Raw genomic sequence first — 13,771 nt, 5'->3', positions numbered from 1 at the left:
TTTAGGTTTGGCGTATTAAGCATATGACCCGAGGATTTATTAACTGTTTATGAAAAATCATTCAAATTTATCACTATATTAAATTTTACTATCACATTTATTTTTTGCTAAGAATTTTACTATCACGTTAGATTTTAATAATATGAATTTTATATTAGCCTAACGACGAATGCATATAATGTCCGTAGTAAATGCAAGTTAAAGTAAATACGCAACAAATTTTTCTTTTTAGGGAAAATTAAATTGAATTAATCGATCTTTTTTTTACTGCTTTTAGATAAATAGGATATAGATAAAAATTGAAAAGTATACAAATTCTTAATTGGCTTCTTCATGATCTTATGATTTTAATATCAAATCATCTTAATTTTTATAACTTTATATTTAAAAAAATGAAAAATCGAAACACAATAATCAAAATGATAAAGTTTGAAAACTTTATTTTTGCTTAAATTTTTTGGGACTTTAAAACAATCTCATAAGTATATTATGTCAATCTAGCAAAGCTTTTTTTATAATTAGTACAATTCAAATTATAAAATGAAAAAAAGGATTTTCTTGTTTGATTATAATTTTATATTTTTAATAATGTACTAAATTATATATATTTGAAATTAAAGTGAAATTGAAACTTTAATGAATTATAAATATTAATCGAGCAATGACGACGGTGATGTTTTCATATTATATTCACATAAATCTTTATTTAAAAATTTCAAAATGAATAAGAAATTATTTCCAATAAGTTTCTAAAAAAACTATACATCTATTACAATAATAAAATGCTTGCTCGGATTATAAAATTTTTTATAAATTTCATTTATTGAAAATAAAATTTATAAATTTAAAGAATATTTTTGAATAAAATTAAATGTTTTAAATTTATCATTAATTAAAAAATATGTAGAAGTCTTTTTCTTTTAACGGTTAAAATGCAGTCCGCGAAAAATACCGAACAATTGGTGCCTTCGGGGGCCAGCAGTCATGGTTCTGCAACTTCATCCACAGGCTTCGGTGTCCTCTCCTTTATTATCTTCTTCTTCTTCTTCTTTCTTTGTGCAAGGCTCAAAACCACTGGCCCCAAAACCTCGAAAAATTCTGCTCAAAAGAATCGCCAGCAGTTCTACTCCCCCTTGCAAAGCTTCATGGCAAGAGGTACTCTGCGCATCACTACGTCTTTTCTCTTATTTTTAATTATTTCATTTTTAGTCTGTGAATTTTGGATTCAGTATTGATTAATTAGAACTATGTACTTCAATATTGCTGTTTGAAGCTCGCTGGAGTTCTGGTTTTCTCGGCGATTCCTTTCACAGCAGTGAAAGCTATTGCCAATAGTCCGCTGGGTGAGTCTCTCCAGAGACGAATGGAGGAGAGGAAGAAAGTTGCCATCCAGGAATCCTCCAAGCTCCAGGCTTTAGCTGCAAAGGCCCGTAAAGAGAGGTAATTTCGGGGTAAGCAGATGGCTTTCTTTTGTATCTGCCGTTATGAAATTGGAAAGTTGTTTTTTTGCACTATCGAACTTGGATGATCGATAGAGTTGTTCAAAATTAGAAGACTTTGTTTTTACTCGTTAACCACAAATTAGGAGATCATATCTCCAACTTTTAAAATAATCTACATGAAAATAAACAAACCCCGTTGAAAGCATATATTTCCTTTGTAATCATGAAATTCCAAAAACTTACATATTTTGAATTCCGTGTTATTTATGGGGCTTGCACTCTCCCGGGGGATTTAGGCAACTAACATTTGGTAGATTGTTGTTGGGGGTTAATTAAACTTTAAGGGAACAATATAAGAATGTGGCTTTTTTTTTTCCCCTAATCTGAAAAAGGACTTAATCTATATGGATTTTGAGAAATTTTAATTTCTGTTCATAGTAAACTCCATCAAAATTTGTATTGTTGCTAAACTTATATCTCATGCAGATTTCCTTATGAAAACCAATAAAAAAACATACAGAAGCTTTTGAGCGCCATTAGTTGCGTGTTCCTCTATTTTTATGTTTTTCCTGTAAAGAAATATAACACTCACCATGCGAGCATGAAAAAGAACCAATAAATGAATAAGTCTAGACCCACCTATTTTTAATATAGCAGATCCCCCTGTAAGGTATGCACTACTTTTATTAAATTCAGTATGCAAATAATTTTACCTATAACATCTTAGAAGGAAAAACCACAGAGCACATTTACAATGTAGACAGATGTTCAGTCATATATTGGTATGTATTACTTTCTCTAATGCATATATAATATAAGAATTCTCAATTGCAGCTTGTGGTATGGAGAAGAGCGTCCCCACTGGCTTGGTCCCATTCCATATGACTACCCCCAATATCTTACTGGAGAACTGCCTGGAGATTATGGTTTTGATGTTGCAGGTCTAAGCAAAGACCCTGTGGCTTTCCAGAGATACTTCAAGTATGTTAGACATTTATTGTTCTATTCAAGGCATGCATTTTTAAGCACAATCTTCCCATGTCATTAATTCAATGGAAATAGAAGTTTTAAACTTTGTAACAAGATTAATGGCAAGGCATTGCTAAGTTTGTGTACTGAATAATTATTATTCAATCTTTGAAGTATTTGCAATCTGCAATTGTGTAAATGTTTTATTATGTGGCTTTTTCTTGTGGCTGGTTGCCCAGCTCTTTTTGCAGAAACCTATCAAAGGTTAATGTTCTCTAGGGCTGTTTTTCTACAGTTTTCACCATCACTTAGTTTGGACAATGTAGAGCCATACAGTCGAGCATATATATTGTAAATTTTAAGGATCTAGTATAAGAACAATGAATGAGGCTATATTTTCCTTTTGAAATATTTACGATTGAGTTATAAATACCGAATTTGATCTCCATTTTTGTGCAGCTTTGAAATACTTCATGCTCGTTGGGCTATGCTTGCTGCCCTTGGTGCTTTGGTTCCAGAGTTACTGGATTTATCTGGTGCCTTCCACTTCATTGAACCTGTATGGTGGCGAGTTGGCTATTCAAAGCTTAAGGTTAGCATCTTTGGTTTCAGTAAGTCCATAATGCTCCACATATTTTTGGCTCATGGATTTCCTAACTTGCCATCTTTTGACTCCAGACAATCTTTGTGCTGGAAATTTGAGCGATATACAATTTTACCTGTTGTATTCGATGTTGTTGCATGAATTTGCTTAGTTTAACAGCAATATCAATTGACCGATCTCTTTTCTTTTATCAGGGAGATACACTGGATTATCTTGGCATCCCAGGATTGCACCTAGCTGGAAGCCAAGGTGTGATTGTCATTGCTATTTGCCAAGCTCTCCTCATGGTAATTAACATCCCTGTCGAGCTATACTATTTTCTGGCCTCCAATAACCATGCAATGTCTTACATTTTTCTTTGTGCATATACCTTTACAAAATCGTCAGTTGGGTGAATTTGGACCATGCTCGAGTTCTAGCAAAACTAATAGAGCTTAATTCATGTTGGCTGAATTAGGGGCTTGCTTTGCGCCTCCCTATTGCCTGATCTCCCAACCGCACAACCCATATGAAAATAGGATACTGGCATATTCATAATTAGTTCATGTGATGGAATATGGTGCATTAAACTCGCTCTTACAGATTGTCATCCTTCGCATTCCAAGAGTGTAAAATATTTTAGATACTCAACTAGAAATGCAAGTTCTTGGACGCTGCATGCAGTTCTACCATTGTATATATTTAGGTTCTTGGAATCTCACTGCCTCTATAAACAGGTCGGACCAGAGTATGCAAGATATTGTGGGATTGAGGCATTGGAGCCTTTGGGAATTTACCTACCAGGAGATATAAATTATCCAGGAGGGGCACTTTTTGATCCCTTGAATCTCTCGGGTGATCCAGTAGCTTTCGAGGAGCTGAAGGTGAAAGAAATTAAAAATGGGCGCTTAGCTATGGTTGCATGGTTAGGCTTTTATGCCCAAGCTGCTCTGACTGGTAAAGGTCCAGTTCAGAACCTTCTTGAGCACATATCAGATCCATTTCATAACAATCTGTGTTCTGTTCTCAAGTTGATGTAATATAATACATGTTTTTGAATGTACAGAGTACGGAGAGATGACCGGAGAATTTGATTTCTCGGTGTATTTGTAACTGACAAGTGACTTGGAACTTGAAATTCAGGTCACTTTTGTCATCTTTATTACACGGTAAATTTCCAAAAATCAAGTTTAGCACTAGCTTTAGGAATTTTCTCGCAATTGACTGAAAATGAACGGTCAGGGTTGAGCAGTTCACGATTGTACTATAAAGCCCAATATAAGTAGATCAACATCGCCAAGGCCCCTGGAGCGATATTAGGCCGGGGCTTGAGGGACCGAGGAGATCATTAAAGGCCCATCTCACTTAATGATAAACAGCGTCTTAATTAATAAAGTTTTAACTCGTCGGATTTAATTTTTTAGAGTCCCTAATTAATATATAAGTATAAACTGATCCATAATTAATATATTTTCTATTTTCATATATTTTCAGTTTTTTATATTTAATTTCATTAATTTTTTATAAATATAATAGTACGTAATTCTCCAATTCATTTTATTTGTTTTTATTTTTATGCGTAAGTACTAATATATATAAGTCTGTAGTGTGTAGTTATTAATTATTGTAGCTGTAGAATACTTGCAGGTAGGTAGGTTTAGATTAGGAAAATGCACATGCGGAGCCCAAAACTCATGTGGTTTCATGTGATATGATCCTACTATTACTTTATTACTTGCATTTCATCTCTAATATGATAATTGTCAACCGTTACATTATTTCATTTGGACCAAAAAAAAAAAAAAACTTTTCTTTTACGAACACGAAGCATAGCATGTGCATCAGATATTTAATTTCACTTTATTTGCTCAATTTATCTTTTCTTTTCTTTTCTATTTGCACACAAGAGATAATGTTGATGTTTACATTTAAAAATCTTTAACCGCTCTAAAATATAAATTAAATACTGATTAAATGATTAAAAATATAAAACTTATTTTTTGAAAAAATTACAGCAACCATACACTAACCCAATATTTAACATTTAAAAATCAAATATTTTAAAATTTATTATTAATAATATAGGTTATAAAAAAGATTGAATATAATATGTTGCTAAATGTAAAATAATGCAATTGGTCCCCTTATTGATCCTATTAGAAAGTTACTTTGGGATAAGGCGTGGCTTAAGTCAGGCATGCGTAATCAAAATCAACATCGTCCGTTCTTTGTAATTTGAGTGACCATCTTTCTAATGAACATATATGTATCCGAGGGTCCCTCTGTGCTTGATGAAACATGTGAATTCCGTTTTGGTTTTTTTTTTTTTTTTAATTTTCTTTTTTTTTTCATATGAATCAAATTAATAAAAAAAAATTCTGCCTATATATCGAGAAAAGATAATAAAATAAAAATAATTTTATTTGTATTAGTTAATGTACTCGTCTAAATAAGTATTTTACTGGTGCAAAAGTTTTGATGATGCTTCTGAAATTAGACATACCTGTGCTTTGTCCCCCTTCATGACAGTCATTATCGAAAATGTCAAATTCCAATTTAGGAGTATGAAAAGTGTGACACCATCCATTACTTATGGTTTGACATTCTGCATCATTTACTCTTTATTTTCTATCACAGAAAATTGTAATTTAAATTCCTGATTAAGCATTTTTAAATAAAAATCATTTTCAGCACAGCTGGAGCAAAATTGGTACTATTATCATAAATAACAAAGATAGATTAGACAGGCAAATGCCGACACTGTCCCTTTGTCCTGTGCTAAATTAAGTTTAGGCACTTATTAAAATAATCCCTATCCCTAATCTGGATTAAGGTATGGATGCATCTGGGTAGATCCTATGGATATGGAGCTATAAAATTAAATTAATCAAATTCTATTTCTTACATATTTAAAAATGTAAAGTCCAAATTGCCCTCTAAACTTAATATAATTTACATTTTAAAAGCCTAAATTCGCGCGAGAATTAGGTAAAATTGATAGACTTTTTAAAGCAAAATTGCACTGAATTATAAATTCAGGGGACAAGTTAAACTAAAAGGTGCAAGTTGAGAGCAAATTCAACTTTTATTTAGGACTGAATAACAAGAAAATCCATGCAATTAGGCCGTTTGACGGAAAGAAAAGGAGGGGTTGAGTTGGGACCCGGTGGCGGTGGGCGGTGGTGCTCTCAGCTCTGAGTCTCACGAGGTTTTAGTGCTTCTTTCTCTCCTTATTGGCAGTAGACAACAAAGAAGAAGGTCCTTGTCTAAGTTCTTCACTTCACGCGTTTGCGCATTTCTTTTGGACAGTGGACCCTACGTTTTGGTTACATTTTTTGCATCGTTTATTTCCTCTGCGCCTCTCATCAAAATCATCGCTCCTTTTCTAAATAACAAAACAATTCATTTTTTCTTTTACTTTAAATTACACTTTTTTTATTTAGTTATGATAATGAAATCTAACTATATTAATTATTAATTATTATACATCTTAAATAGTAAAAATTTACTGTACATTACTCTTTTTTTATTTTGTAATTTTTTAATATTGAAAGTCAAACTAGTTAAAAACAAATTATAAAAATTCCCACCAAAATATAAAAAAAAATTCATCTAAATAAAAAAACTATTTAAAAAATGGTGAATAAGGTTTAAAATAGAGTATTTATAAAAGTAATATAAGGTAGGATAATCAGTAAAAAAATAAAACCAATCTTAATAATTTGCTTTGCAGTCTAATGTAATTCAAAGATTAACTTGTTTAAATTTAGTTTATAAATTATTTATGAACTAAATAAAAAAAGAATAATTTTTTATTGAAACGAAATTATTTCTAAACAGTTGTGGATGAATAAAGTAGTTTTAATTAATTAATTACTGGATAAATGAATATATAAACTGAATTTAGACCAAGTCTTATCTTTTAATATGATCAAATTAAGATAAGATAAATATGTTCTATAATAATTTTATCATAACAAAAAGAATTAATAAAGTGTCGGTCGGATCGTTAGAAACGTCACTTCTTTAAAATGATAAGATGGCTAAAAATCTTTAGGTGAGATTACACTTCTAATTATGAAAAACCAAAAAAACAGGTGGCAGGTGAATGTTATCCAATATCTACAGAATAGACGTTAGCGGTAAAAGATTAATTAAAAAAAGAAAAAGAAAAAAAGAAATGTTGATCAATGGACAAGGTTTATACAGCCTGTTTAATTCAACGCGGTAAAATGGATAGGACAGCGATGGATTTCACAGTTAAATGAGAGGTAAAAGATAAAAAAAAAAAAGGAAATTTAAAACGAAGTTGAGACAGAGGGGATTTGTTTTCAAGTTCGAACTTCAAACAGAAGGGTCACATAAACACTACTAACTTTCTCTCCTTCCCTCTCGCCAGCTGTTTGTTTCATTTTAAGATTTTTTTTTTAAAGCCACCTTCTCTTCTCAAGCTCATCATAATTCTCTCCCAAAACCCTTAGATCCGCACATCCAAACTCACTGCATTGGCTTTGCTTATTCCGTTGATCCCTCTCTTGATCCGGTGGTTCCAGCGCTTGCATCCGCTGCTGTCTGATCTGGACCAGGTGAGTGTATCTGATCTTTGCAAATATGTAGATTTTTATGATTTTAATTTGTAGATTGATTTGTTTTTGTTCACTGAGTGGACTTTTTTTTTTTTTTTTAATCTGAGTTTTTAATTATACCAGTTATTATCGTTGGTCCTGTTTTTGATTTCTGTGTCGGTGTGATCGTATAGCTGTGAGAGAGAGGTCGAGTTTAGTATAACGGAGCAATGAAGTCGGATGTGAATGTCAGTGTGAACGTGTCAACGAGTGAAATGGAGGACAATTGTGGTTCGCACGGTAGCAATGAGGATCTGCCGACAGCAGCTGCTGCAGCCAGCAATGGGGTTGAGGACGGGAATGAGAATGCTAGGGGAAATGGGGAGGATGATTCCGACGCCTCCTACGTTTTTGTCGCTGGAAATGACGTTGGCGCTGATGAACCTGCCGAGACTGCTGATCCCGATGGGAAGTTTGAACTGGTTGACAATGTCGATCCTCGTGAGAATAAAGTTTCAGAATCCGAGGTTAATCCTGGAATTGCGAATCTTAGTGCTAGTGCTGCTGTAGGGAAGGATGCTGATTCTCCCTTGAATAATGAGGTCACCTCAAAGAACAGCAAAGAACAGGACGATGGTGCTGTTCAAGTGTCAAATGAAACGGCGCCTGTTGTAGGTTTAGAAGCGCATGGGCTGGATTTTCAAGAGCAGATTGAGGAGGAGCATGTCGAGCCTTTAGATGCACAGGAGAGTCAGGAATTTCAAGTCAATGTTGAAGTCGCTGTTGAACCTGAAGCTGAATTGTTACAGTGTGCTGCTGACAATAAAAGGGCTGGGGAGGAAGACAGTATTGAATCGATTATAACTCAGAAATCTGCAGATGTTGCTGAATCAGACCAGAATCAGTGCAGTAATGTTGAGGTCATAAGCAGTACAGGTGTTTCCGAAGCAGAGCAAAATCCGTCTAGTAATGACGAAGAACAGATCGAAGGTGAAAGAAAATCTAATTTGGTTACAGATAAAAAGGAAAACCAACATTCTCTAATTGTAATTACTGATTGCTTTGACAACTCCGAAGTTGCTGAATCAGAGCAGAGTCAGTGTGGTAATGTTGAGGTCATAACCAGAACAGGTGTTTCTGGATCAGAGCTGAATCAGTCTAGTAACGACGAAGACCAGATTGAAGGTGAAAGAAAATCGAATTTGGTTACAGATATAAAAGAAAACCAACATTCTCCAATTGTAATTAGTGATTGCTTTGACAATGATAATGATTTGGACTCGAGTCCGGTGAAGGAACCAGTGGGATTAACAGACAACTTTCCTGTGAAAGGTTCACAGAATTCATCTAAGATGAACTTAGAGGAGAATATAGAAACAAATTCGTGGGCTGATGGAAAATTGGAAGGAGCAGAATCAACTGCGTGCAGTGAATATGCTGATAACTTGTCTGCAAGTCACGCTCAAGACACTGCTTCAGAAATGGGTGTTGTTAATGACTTTTTTGGTGCCAGTCAAAACACAGCTGAACAGAGCAGCTATCCTGAGGAGGTTGAAACTTTGATTTCTATTGATGCTGAACTTGGCAGGCATGAAACCCAACCTTCTGATCCTGACACTGGCGAGAGCTCGCCAGCTTCAAATGATAATGATGCAATTGGATATCCAACAAATGGAATAATTGTGCCTGTTGTACAGTTGGAACCAGAGGCTGCTAATGGCCATATTAAATATGAAAAAGGAGAAAATTTGGCTACTCTTCATACTGAAGCAAGTGTTCCACAAGCCGCTATTAACTTCATCCAAATCCAAACCACAACAGAAGAAAATAAGCCTTCTGAAGTTGTGAACACCATTCCAGTTGCTCCTGATACAGCATCAGAACCGGCAGTTGAAATTGGGGATTCTTGCCCTGTGGTCTCAAGCAGTACTGATGTTGCTGAATCAGAGTGCAATCAGTCTGGTAATGTCGAGATCACGAACAGTACAATTATTTCTGAATGTGAGCTGAATCAGTCCAGTAATGATGAAGACCAGATTGAAGGTGTCATTTCTGATGATATGAGAACTGACACTATGGTGGGAAACCAAAATGTTAATAGCAGTGAAAGTGTCATTTCTCACCTTGTTGGTGACGAAGAGCTTGTTATTGAGCCAGATAGTGGTACAACAGCAAGTTGCCCGGGTAATGAGATAATGCCAGAAATTAAGACTGATTCCACAGTTATTGAATCCGTGGAAAAAGTGTCTACTTTCTCAAGTGATGAGGTGGGCATAGAATCTGAAGTTTCAGGGCTGGTTGCTAAATGTCTTGACAACAACTTTGTTTCAGTTGAGGAATCAGTTCCAGTTGATGTGAAAGCAGAGTTGAAAATTGAAAACACATCAATTGTTCCAGATGGCCATGTATCTAAACCTGAGGTTTTGAATGGCTCTGTCAATGATAGTGAAAGAAACTTAGATTGCATTGAGAATGACGTAAATGGTGAAAACAGAGATCAGTTGGTCAGCATTGATGGTCTTGAGAAAATGCATAAAGAAATAGAGTTCAATGATGGGGTTAATAGAGAAGAAGCCGCCATATCATCTCCAAAAGCCTCTGTTGATGCTTCTGATTGGCAAAATGCAGTCACTGAGGTGGTGAAAAGGCCGTTTTACTACATGATCAGAATTCCTAGATATGATGATGATGAAAACTTAAAAGAACAGATCAAATATGCTCAGTTTCAAGTCGATGAGAAGACAAAAAGTCGGGATGTTATTCGAGCTGAAATGCAAAGGAAGAGGGTAGGAATTCTCTTAGTACTTCTCTGAAAATTCTATTTATGTTTATCCTTGTATTATTGCTGAAATGCTTCTATGATTAGGCCGATTGTAATGAGTGCGGTGATTGTCTAAATGCTGCCAAATCAGGAGAGGCAGCAGCCCGTGAATTGCTTAAGGCCAAACGAAAGGAAATTGACTCTGTGCTGTTTGTGATTAACAGAGTAAAGAGTGCCTTTTCTATTGAGGATATTGATGGCAAGGTATTTCCACCCATTCTTTTTTTGGATTTTTCTTTTAGAAAGTTTTGTTAATTGTCTGTGCAATTTAAATGCTTTTGAATATATAAATGGTCTTTCTTTCCATCTCATTGGGGGTTCAATCAATGGTAAGCAGATACGTAATATGGAACACATGATACAACATGAAACCCTGCCACTGAAGGAAGAAAAGAATTATCTTCGAGAGATGAAGCAGTTGAAGCAAATTCGTGAACAACTCTCTTCTAGTCTGGGTAACCAAGATGAAGTTCAGGAGGCCATAGATCAGAAAGAACAAGTTGAAGAGCGCCTGAAGGTATTAAATCTCTAGTTGCTTTCATTGCGGATACGTATAAGTTCCATGTTTGAAATGGTCGAGATGGCAGTGGAAATATGAGTTGCCAAACATGGTGTGTGCAGCTTTGTCTTATTATGCTATAAGGGAAAACAGTTATCTCTTATTCCCTTGTATTTACTCCTGTATTTTCTCTTATGCATAAATTAGGAGAATGTTTTTCATTTTATTACCTAGATTACAAAGAGCTATTTTCATTGTACAATTGTATAGTTGAGGCATTGGATTGCTTATTACAATTGACACTCTGGTGCAGCATTTGAGGAAAGAAGCAGATCTTTTGAGAGAAAATGTTCTCAAAGCTGAAGCAGCCACCAAAAATGCTAAGAAGAAATATCATGATGAAAATGCTAAGCTGAATGAATTGATCAACCAGTTCAGAGCTGCAGATAACATTCGGCAAGAAGCATATGCACATCTACAGAGTTTGAGGAAACGATCCTATGAAAAGGTATATTGTTTCTATATTTGCACTTAAATCTATTTTTCAAAATGTGTTCTACATTTGGCTGTGTGCCAAATTTTATATCATGGCATGGATGGAAGTTTATATATTGTTGAGGAGAGCAAACTCATAAAACTTTGTGCAATCTTAGTTTTACCCTTATATTTTGCATTGCCTCCCCTTATGAGGAGGAAATTCTCCTGCAAATGATAAGATGAGAACCACTAAATACTTCGAATATTCTCCTAAGTTTTTCAGATGAGCTATATGATTTGGTCAATTTTAGTTATTCCACCATAGTTTCAGTGTTTTTTTTCTTAATCTTTGAACAAAATGGCGAATTGCTTTTTGGGATTATGAATTTTAGCCATCTAGTCCACTCCTTTGTGAATAAAGAAAAGTGATTAACACTATTATTTCCATCTTCAGAATAAATACTTCTGGAAGTACAAGGATGATGCGAAGGCGGCTTATGATTTAGCATCCAAGGGAGATAGAGAGGAACTCCAATGTTATTGTGTTAACCAGGTGAGCTAATGAAACTCTTCTTTTTTTTTTTTTTTTTTTTTTTTTTTGTTCTGGTTAATCGGCTCTGATTATGAACTTACAAGTTTATGATTTAGGTGGAGAGGGTTATGGAATTATGGAACAATGATGATGAGTTCCGGAAAGAATACATTAGATGCAATATGAGGAGTACAGTGAGGAGACTACGGACATTAGATGGTCGTTCACTTGGACCTGATGAGGAACCGCCTGTGCTTCCCATTTCTGTTCATGAAAGAGTGGCCAATAACAACATTGTATCTTCTATTTCCACTCATGAAGGAGAAAAAACAGTTGCCCCTATGGAGACACAGAAGATAGACGATACAGCAAAAGTTGGGGACCAAAATAACCTAACGGTTAAATCTAAAAAAATGGAAGAACATGCTCCTATGGATAATGGCTTGGCAACTACAACTGCTTCTGGCAGGAATGGCATTGAAAAGACAACTGCTTCTGGCAGGAATGGGATTGAAAAGACAGTTGTTTCTGGCAGGAATGAGATTGAAAACTCGAGGCAAGAGGAGCATAAGCAAACAAAGGAGGAAGAGGAGTTAGCTAGGAAGGCTGAGGAATTGAGAAAAGCGGAGGAAGCGGCATTGTTGAAGGAACAACGGCGATTGGAGGAGAAAGCCAAAGCTAAGGAAGCACTGGAGAGGAAGAAAAGGAATGCAGATAAGGCCCTAGCTAGGGCCGCACTAAGAGCAATAAAGGAAGCTGAGCAGAAAGAGAAGGTAACATTACCACTCTATGTATTGAGCACCTGGCAGTTCGTACAAATTTCTCAGTGTGATAAATTTTACAATGGCTTTTTTCTTCTGTTATTTGAGGTTTCTCTGCTGTAAAGGATTTATTCTTTGTATTGTGCATGACCCATTGTGAATTACTTTTATCCAGGAAAGGGAGAAGAAGGCAAGAAAGAAGGACAAAAGGAAGGCCTTAGCAGCAGATGACATCGGTAATGTCAATGAGGGAGAATATTCTCCAATTTCTGAAACTCCAACTGAAACCAAGCAGTCTGAATCAGGAGAGAAGCCAGTGATAACGACAATAACTAAGAGATCTCAAAAGCCATCTCATTTCAATAAGCAAACAAAGTCAAAATCTATGCCTCTGCCACTTCGCAATCGGGGTAAGAGAAGGATGCAGACCTGGATGTGGGTCCTTCTTAGTGCTCTTGTTGTTCTTGCCTTATTTTTAATTGGAAGTGGCAGCTTCTCTCTACAATGGCTTGGTTTCTAAATATATTTGTTGACTAACTAGATAATCTATAGAGTATGAGTGCATGGTTCGATAGATATTTAGGCAATTCTTTTTCTCTCTCGGCAGTATTTTCCTTGCAGTTTGCATTATTTAATTAACTGTGAGTGGTTTCAGATATACCCCTGATAGATTGGTTCTCTATTGATATGCCCATATAAATATTACTTTTCAGTGATTGCTTCTATTTTGTACGGTATATATGAATGAAATAAGTAGAATGGTTTTTTGTCTTTTCCTTTGTCGGAGAGAGCGCAAGTTGATTGATTGTTACTCACCAGCTGTTGGCTGATTGGTATAAGATTTTAGATGTATGGTTTTTGAAAACGAAGCAGAGATGTATTTGCATAATAATAGAAGCTTATCAGTCAATGTAAACATAAAGACAGCTCTAATTATTTTCCTATTGATTCTTCTGGACCTTTTTAAGAGTTGACTGTTTCTGTAACTCGGAACACGCGACGAGAGCAGTGGTGGAAGAGCTATTATCTCATGCCAAAGCCCAATGCTCTCTCCCCTGAGCTAGGCCATGCCAGGCCAGGCAGGCCCATTATAATTTGTACAGTTTAATAATTAAGTTTATT

At 35.2% G+C, this 13,771-nt stretch overlaps 2 protein-coding genes across 2 annotated transcripts; both read left to right on the top strand.

Moving 5' to 3' along the window:
• The first annotated feature begins 947 nt into the window (after positions 1-947).
• Positions 948-4,178, top strand: LOC105635154 (Chlorophyll A-B binding family protein). The gene is made up of 6 exons (XM_012218153.4): positions 948-1,155; positions 1,274-1,440; positions 2,277-2,423; positions 2,871-3,003; positions 3,210-3,302; positions 3,732-4,178. The coding sequence occupies exons 1-6, from the start codon at positions 985-987 to the stop codon at positions 4,032-4,034; spliced, it is 1,014 nt and encodes a 337-aa protein (XP_012073543.1). The 5' UTR covers positions 948-984; the 3' UTR covers positions 4,035-4,178.
• A 3,146-nt stretch (positions 4,179-7,324) lies between these two features.
• LOC105635153 (calponin-like domain protein) lies at positions 7,325-13,420 on the top strand. Its single transcript, XM_037637539.2, has 8 exons — positions 7,325-7,580; positions 7,754-10,345; positions 10,426-10,584; positions 10,718-10,897; positions 11,193-11,387; positions 11,811-11,909; positions 12,005-12,661; positions 12,825-13,420. The coding sequence occupies exons 2-8, from the start codon at positions 7,790-7,792 to the stop codon at positions 13,167-13,169; spliced, it is 4,191 nt and encodes a 1,396-aa protein (XP_037493467.1). The 5' UTR covers positions 7,325-7,580; positions 7,754-7,789; the 3' UTR covers positions 13,170-13,420.
• The last annotated feature ends 351 nt before the right edge of the window (positions 13,421-13,771 follow it).

The sequence above is a fragment of the Jatropha curcas genome, chromosome 9 (genome assembly GCF_041381405.1).
Source record: "Jatropha curcas cultivar XTBG-Jc1 chromosome 9, XTBG_Jcur_1.0, whole genome shotgun sequence".
Classification (NCBI taxonomy): Eukaryota; Viridiplantae; Streptophyta; class Magnoliopsida; order Malpighiales; family Euphorbiaceae; genus Jatropha; species Jatropha curcas.
The sequence above is the reverse complement of the archived record's forward strand: the minus strand, read 5'-3'. Positions and strand labels throughout refer to the sequence as shown.

Bases quoted from the DNA above. Each gene is read 5' to 3' on its own strand.
- LOC105635153 (XM_037637539.2), top strand. From the start codon at position 7,790: ATGAAGTCGGATGTGAATGTCAGTGTGAACGTGTCAACGAGTGAAATG. The intron at 10,898-11,192 runs GTATTAAATCTC...ACTCTGGTGCAG, and splicing joins AAGTTGAAGAGCGCCTGAAG to CATTTGAGGAAAGAAGCAGA. The intron at 12,662-12,824 runs GTAACATTACCA...ACTTTTATCCAG, and splicing joins AAGCTGAGCAGAAAGAGAAG to GAAAGGGAGAAGAAGGCAAG.
- LOC105635154 (XM_012218153.4), top strand. From the start codon at position 985: ATGGTTCTGCAACTTCATCCACAGGCTTCGGTGTCCTCTCCTTTATTA. The intron at 1,156-1,273 runs GTACTCTGCGCA...TGCTGTTTGAAG, and splicing joins GCAAAGCTTCATGGCAAGAG to CTCGCTGGAGTTCTGGTTTT. The intron at 2,424-2,870 runs GTATGTTAGACA...ATTTTTGTGCAG, and splicing joins GCTTTCCAGAGATACTTCAA to CTTTGAAATACTTCATGCTC.